A 7,554-nucleotide genomic window follows, 5' to 3' on the forward strand; every position below is an offset into this window, starting at 1 on the left:
CTTTTTTTTTTTTTTTTTTTTTTTTTTTTTTTTTTTTTTTTAGTCTCTGATGCTGCCCTTTGTAAATTTTTATTTTATTTTTTAGCCTCTTTAGTATTAGGGGGTGAGGTGACATTCCTAGACTCTACAGTAGCAGTTTGGCATGTTAGTGGCAGGAAATTGTGATTCCCTATACCCCCCTCCCCCTACCTTTTCTGCTTTAGTGATTCTATTGTTCCTCTCTCATTGAGGCTTTCCCAGGCACCCGAATTTAGTTAGTAGGTCATTTCTAATCTTTGGGGCTTGTCTTTTCTCTCTCCATTCCCCTCCTTCTCTACCCCATATTTTTTGTTTATTCTGAGGTGGTTTGTTTCTGAAAGTTAATCTAGGTCACCTTCTATATCCTGTGCTTCCTAGTTGGCTTTAGACATCTTGTTATAGCAACAATGATGGTAGCAGCTCTGTCCCTGGCTTTGCCCCATGTGCTGTCCTTCTGTCAAGACCATTTGTGTGTGTACTGGAGCAGGTGTTTGTTGGGGGGATGCGCCCAGACTATTCTCACAATGTCCTCAGTTTTTCAGGTTGTCTGACAGCTTTATGTACAGCATATTTTTAGAAAAACTTAAATATACTTCTTTATTTAGAATAGGGTTTTATTCTGATGAGCAAGTTTGTGTGTATATGTGTGTATGAGCATTTGTATGTATATATACTTATACAGATCTATATTATATATACAGTTTTTGTACTATCATTTAAAATAAAAATATTTCTCAATAAAATGTCAGAGCTGACCATTTCAGGGTGCCATTGAATTTGTTTTCATCTCCTGGGCAAAAATTTGTATCTAGTCTCTGATCACAGGTGAACCACAGAGCTCATTTTCCCTGTCCAACTGAGCTAATTGAAGGGGGAGGAGTATAGATCTACTAACCCATGCATGCCCACTGCCTTTTCCTTATCCACCTCTCTCAGCGTGGTATTCTTGACAGGCAGAGCAAGTTGAGGTAAGAAATGAAATGAGAATTAGGAGAGCTTTTGACTGACTTGTTAAATGTACATTTTCCTTCTTTCTCTCATCCCCCACTCCCTTCCCTAAAAGCAAACAACTAAGGGAGGAGAAAAGTAGCTGAAGAAAATGATTATGTGCCTTGTGTGGGAGTAAAGTCAATGCTGAGATGTATGGGGAAAAACATCAGACTCAGGAGTGCTTGGAAAGAGTAGATTTACTTTGCCAGCTTCTCAGCTTTTCTTGGTTAATAGGGTGCTTGCTGCTATCTTAGTCCAAAATCAGCACACATTTATATTTAAAAATAGGAGGGTCAGTCTGGTAGTAGCACAATCCCCATTGATAGCCAGGGGTGAACAAACCAATTTGACTAGCAAGATGGGTGTCCCATCTAGTGTACAGAGTTCTGAAAAGCTGTTTTGTTGGCAAGAAGGATACCTTTCTTTATAAAATTAGCTTTGAGCCTGTCCAAAGTTAAGGACATATAAGCATCTGTGTTCAGTGACTGGAATCTTCAGCAAGTTCTCAAAGTCAATATTTAGGAAATTGGTCACCTACCATGTACTAGGGTACATGCAGATAATTTCTTTTTGGTAAATACATACAGTCAGCAAATCCTGTGCACATATTCAACTAATAGAAGGTAATTCTGGCAGGCACTTAAGCAATATATATAGTCTTGGCTGTGCTGATGGAAAAAAAGGCAGGAACTTGAGGAGCCTTAAGAACCAAAGAACTAAAAATCTTGTTGAATTAAATCCTGGTGAGAGAAATTATCAAGATGGGAAAGTTGAGGGGAACTGGAGAGATAAGAACCTAGAGTTCTCTGATGGGTGATACTTTTTTTTTTTTTTTTTTTTGAGACAGAGTCTCACGCTGCTGCCCAGGCTGGAGTGCAGTGGCACAATCTCGGCTCACTGCAGCCTCTGCCTCCCAGGTTCAAGTGATTCTCCTGCCTCAGCCTCCCTAGTAACTGGGATTATAGGCATGCACCACTACACCCAGCTAATTTTTGTATGTTTAGTAGAGACGGGGTTTCACCATATTGGCCAGGCTGGTCTCAAATTCCTGACCTCAGGTGATCCACCCGCACTGGCCTCCCAAAGTGTTGGGATTACAGGCGTGAGCCACTGTGCCCGGCTGGGTGATACTCTTAAATAATGGGAAAAATCATGAACTAGGGCAACTTTCCTAAGAGTTCCTTCCTCTGTGAAAAAGAACCCTCTACTCCAAGGAGATCAATAGGTGAAAAATACAGGTGAAGGCTGACGTGGGAGCAATCTAGTGATAACTACAACTATGTAAGGCTTGTGTAAGACATCTGATAGGTAATAGAGTAAGTTAAGACTATAGGAGACTTCTGAACAAAAGTGTGGGGTTGCAGTCTGCTCCTATAACCAGTCCTAAAGTTTAAGGGTAGTGCTGTAAAGGAAAGGAAAGTTTGGGATAGGGCCCAATATTATAAATAATAACAATAGCCACCATGCTTTAAGATTTTGCTACGTGTATGGCAATGTGCTAAGTACTCTGCATATACATATAAATACCCATTTTGCAAGGTGGGTATTATCCTTATCATATAGTTGTAAAAATAAGTTGACTTTGCAGAGTCACACACTTGTAAATATTGTCCTTTTTTTTTTTTTTTTGAGATAGAGTCTCGCTCTGTCGCCCAGGCTGGAGTGCAGTGGCGCAATCTCAGCTCACTGCAAGCTCTACCTCCCGGGTTCACGCCATTCTCCTGCCTCAGCCTCCCAAATAGCTGGGACTACAGGTGCCCAACACCACACCTGGCTAAATTTTTGTATTTTTAGTACAGACCGGGTTTCACTGTTAGCCAGGATGGTCTCGATCACCTGACCTCGTGATCTGCCTGTCTCGGCCTCCCAAAGTGCTGGGATTACAGGCGTGAGCCACCACACCCGGCCTTTTTTTTCTTTCTATTGCCCAGGCTGGAGTGCAATGGCATGATCTTGACTCACTGCAGCCTCGACCTTCGACCTCCAGGGCTCAAGCAATACTCCTGCCTCAGCCTCCCGAGAAGCTAGGACTACAGGTGCGTACCACCATGCCCGGCTAATTTTTGTATTTTTGGTAGAGATAGGGTTTTGCCATGTTGTCCAGACTGGTCTTGAACTCCTGAGCTCAAGGGACCCACCTGCCTTACCTTCCCAAACTGTTGGGATTATAGGCGTGAGCCATGGCACCCAGGCTAAAATTGTTCTTTCTAAAACTACAATTTCTGCATTGAGTTAATTAGTGTACTTTCCTCTGTGGTTTCCCTTTTGTCAGAATGCTATTTTATTCACTAGCCTTGGGCAGCTTAATTCATCTCAGATTTGCATTTAAGAAACTGAGGGCTAGGCACAGTGGCTCAGGCTTGTAATCCCAGCACTTTGGGAGGCCGAGGCGGGCAGATCACGAGGTCAGGAGATTAAGACCATCCTGGCTAACATGGTGAAAACCCGTCTCTACTAAAAATATAAAAATTAACCGGGCATGGTGGCAGGCGCCTGTAGTCCCAGCTACTCAAGAGGCTGAGGCAGGAGGCAGAGCTTGCAGTGAGCCAAGATTGCGCCACTGCACTCCAGCCTGGGTGACAGAGCGAGACTCCGTCTCAAAAAAAAAAAAAAAAAAGCAGCTGCCAAACTGGGGTGGATCACCTGAGGTTGGGAGTTCGAGACCAGCCTGGCCAACATGGTGAAACCCCGTCTCTACTGAAAATACAAAAATCAGCCGGGCATGGTGGCACATCCCTGTAATCCCAGCTACTCGGGAGGCTGAGGCAGGAGAATTGCTTGAACCCGGAAGGCGGAGATGGCGCCACTGCACTCCAGCCTGGGCAACAGAGCAAGACTCTGTCTCAAAGAAAAAAAAAGAATGAAAGAAACTGAGAAGAAAAATATGATCCAAGCAGCATTTCCTATAAGCTCCCCATAGTAAATTTTGCTTCAAAACTAATTTGGGGGTATCTGCATAGAGTTTCTGGCCAGCAATAATTGAGCAAGAAGAGTAAAAGATAATCTCTCTTGTGGGGAATGAATAGGGTCTTCATCTCTAGGTATGCTGGATGTTTTCTTTCTTTCCTTCCAGATTACACTCCTCTATTCTGTAGGCTGTTCTCTGTCCTGGGAGACTGACCTATATGAACATCAATGGGCTTCCTGTGCTTTGGCATCCAGTTGGATTCAGCCAATAGGGAGCCCTGACAGGAGACTGGGGAAAGAGAAAAGACTTAAGTCAATGTATTGACATCTGCCAGGTGCAGTGGTTCACTCCTGTAATCTCAGCTACTCGGGAAGCTGAGGCACGAAAATCACTTGAACCTGGGAGGCAGAAGTTTTGGTGAGCTGAGATCACACCACCACACTCCAGCCTGCGACTCTATCTCAAAAAAAAAAAAAAAAAAAAAAAAAAAGTCACTGCTTCTCTCAAGGCACTCTCCCCCTCCAGGACCTAGAAACCAATAACTCCTTTTATCTTTTTAGGCCTAATACAGTTATTAGCCTCCAGTTACTGACCTATCTATCCCTTGCCCATATCTTTAAAAACAGCCCTTCATTATTTTGAGAATGTTGTTTCCTGTTGAGACCCTGTCCGATACACCCGGTAAAGGTAGGTGATCTTTTAGATTTATAGGCTTCATATTTTATCCATGTACTTGAACCTTACTCTCATACATATAACCTTATATTCTTATGAGCCAACAGTTCTGAAAGGTCAACTGCTGGATTAAGTAGCAGAGAGTGACACATACCTGTGTGGTTCTCATGGATGGGACAGTGACATCAAGGAGTTAAAAACCTGAGAGACAGTAATAGCTCAGGCCCTTGTGACTTAGCCCCCAAAGAACCCAAGATGTTGAACAGATTTTCAAGCTCTGTGACTGTGGAACCTTCTGTGTTTCAAGTCCCCAAAGCCTTACACAAACTGATGGACTCTGACTGCTGGGGCCCTGGTTTCTCCATAACCTCCCAGGATGCCTCTGAGAAATCAGCTTAGAAATCCCTGAGGATGATGATTCTATCCTCCTGTTGGCACATTCTAGTTTCCTAAAGACAAAAACTGAGCTAATAGTATGATTTAAAAAAAAAAAAAAAGTATTAGCAGATTTCTTGAGGTCATATTTATCCTTCTATTGTCAGGGATAGTTTATTTGAATTCATCCTCCTAATTTATTATTCACTACTCTTTATCAGGGAGAGGTATCTGTATTAATGAACTGCATATTTGGTGGAAGTCTACTTTCTTTTGGGTAAATAATTTTCTCACAAAGCACTTAATTTAAATATATATATTCATATGGCACTTTACAAATCCCTGTTGCCATATGTTCTTTCCATTCCTTACCAAAAAAACAGCCTCAAAGAGGTTGGTTGAATTGCCAAGGTCACATAGAAAACAACGGGTAGAGACCCAGGACTGTTGCTCTCACTGCAACATGATTACTTCTGTTAGCTCTGAGAGTTCAGTTTAGATACTCTTTTTTTTTTTTTTTTTTTTTTTTTTTTTTTTTTGAGACGGAGTCTAGCTCTGTCGCCCAGGCTGGAGTGCAGTGGCTTGATCTCAGCTCACTGCAAGCTCCGCCTCCCGGGTTTACGCCATTCTCCTGCCTCAGCCTCCCGAGTAGCTGGAACTACAGGCGCCCGCCACCTCGCCCGGCTAGTTTTTTGCTGGGTTTCACCGGGTTAGCCAGGTTGGTCTCGATCTCCTGAGCTCGTGATCCGCCCGTCTTGGCCTCCCAAAGTGCTGGGATTACAGGCTTGAGCCACCGCGCCCGGCCTAGACACTCTTTGGCTAAAGAAGTCACCATAGTGATAAATACTAATAAATGAACATACTTTATAATTAAACTACAACCAGGACTTTAACCTATAAATTACTGCTGCCTGCAAAGAATTACAAGATTAAATTTCCATTGTATGTATCTCTCTTTTAGGTCTATATGTAAACCTTAGGATCATTTACCCTTTTTGTTTGTGACCACCTTCAAGGCAAGAACTATATTTGAGTTTTGTCCCTCAGAGGACTGTGAAAGGCTGCAGCCTTGAAATTTTTCCTTGTCCTTGCTTTAAAATCTCGGTTTGAAGAGGATAATGAAGTCAAGTGACTGACTGGATTCTCTACTCCTTCCTTGCTTGCTTTCCTCCAGTATCTAGGAAACTAGCACTGGCCCCGAGGCACCTTGGTTTAAGTAAGGCACCCCATACGGGAAAAACTGAGACCTAAAGGACCACTTCAACCTGGTGAAACAAGCGCCACGCAAAAAGAGGTCAGACTCTGGAGGACAACCAAATTTGGCCAGACAAGCTTAACTGAAATGGGAGTAATGTTCAGAGAGCATTAAAAAAAGCCCTGAGGGTAAAATCTATAGATGAAAAGTATAAGGATACAAAGGGAAAGAGATTGCCTAGTGAAAACAGATCGCAAAGTTAGGAATAGGAATAGCTTATGCGCTAGTCTGAAGAAATTACTATCTCACAAGATACCATGCCGTTGCCTTTAGAAAGCGTTTTCACATTCTAGTACTTGAGCTTCTCAAACCCATTTTTCAGATGAGCAAATGGAGGCTCCGGGCGAAGTTTTGACCAATCATGATCACAAATAATAAAGCGCGGAACTAGAAACAACTTCAGGCTTCTTCCTCAAATTGTTCTCAGCAGTTTCCCGCCAAGGACATTTAGGTAGCAAACGGGAAGGGGACTGGTGAGGCTTCCTTAGCAGCAAGGGTTGGCTCGGCCCCCAGGCGACGCCAGCGGGAGAATGTGGGGCTCGAACTGGGCGGACATTGCAGCCAAGTGCGGGTGAAAAACCCCATTTGCAAATTCGCATCAGCTCGGCTGGGCACGGTGGCTGACGCCTGTAATCCCATCACTTTGGGAGGCCGAGGCGGGCGGATCACGAGGTCAGGAGTTCAAGACCAGCCTGACCAACATTATGAAACCCCGTCTCTACTAAAAATACAAAATTTAGCCGGACGTGGTGATGCATGCCTGAAATCCCTGCTACTTGGGAGGCTGAGGCAGGAGAAATGCTTGAACCTGGGAGACGGAGGTTGCAGTGAGCCGAGATCAGGCCTCTGCACTCCAGCCTGGGTGACAGAACAAGACCCTGTCTCCAAAAAAAATAAAAATAAAAATTTGCACCAGCTGCCGCCTGCGTTAGGCCTTAAGCGTCGTTAGCGCGAGGGTGGTGGGCGGGGCAGGTGGTCCTGTTCGTCCCTCTCATTGGTGTCGGGGATAATGGACAGATATCCGCAGCCAGTCCCAACCGGAGCAAAGGGAGCATCACAACAGCCACACGCTACCTGGTCCTGAGCGCGCGGAGCTCGAGCGCGGCAGCGGCTTCTTGGGGGGTGGCTAAGCGTGCGTGTGACGCCGCGCGCGCTCTCGTCGCCGGTCCACCTCTCCGCGGGGTCCTCGCCTTAGGGAAGAGCTGGGGGCAGACCCTTGCCTCCGACAGGACTGAATCCTTTGCTGTTTTTTTGCAGCCTACCCCTCATGCGACCCCAAATCTTCCAGCCAAATTCTCCTCAGGACAAGATTTTCTGATGTGGAACTTCAAGT

The 7,554-nt window shown here is 44.5% G+C and overlaps 1 protein-coding gene across 1 annotated transcript in view; it reads left to right on the plus strand.

The window, feature by feature from the left end:
• The window catches only part of GABPB2 (GA binding protein transcription factor subunit beta 2), a 75,431-nt gene that overhangs the window by 67,316 nt on the left and 561 nt on the right, over positions 1-7,554 (plus strand). The window contains exons 9-10 of the mRNA XM_025375952.1: positions 7,239-7,343; positions 7,479-7,552. Coding sequence (XP_025231737.1) covers positions 7,239-7,343; positions 7,479-7,552 — 179 coding nt within the window. The remainder of the gene's footprint in view (positions 1-7,238; positions 7,344-7,478; positions 7,553-7,554) is intronic.

This window comes from Theropithecus gelada, chromosome 1 (assembly GCF_003255815.1).
Source record: "Theropithecus gelada isolate Dixy chromosome 1, Tgel_1.0, whole genome shotgun sequence".
Classification (NCBI taxonomy): domain Eukaryota; kingdom Metazoa; phylum Chordata; class Mammalia; order Primates; family Cercopithecidae; genus Theropithecus; species Theropithecus gelada.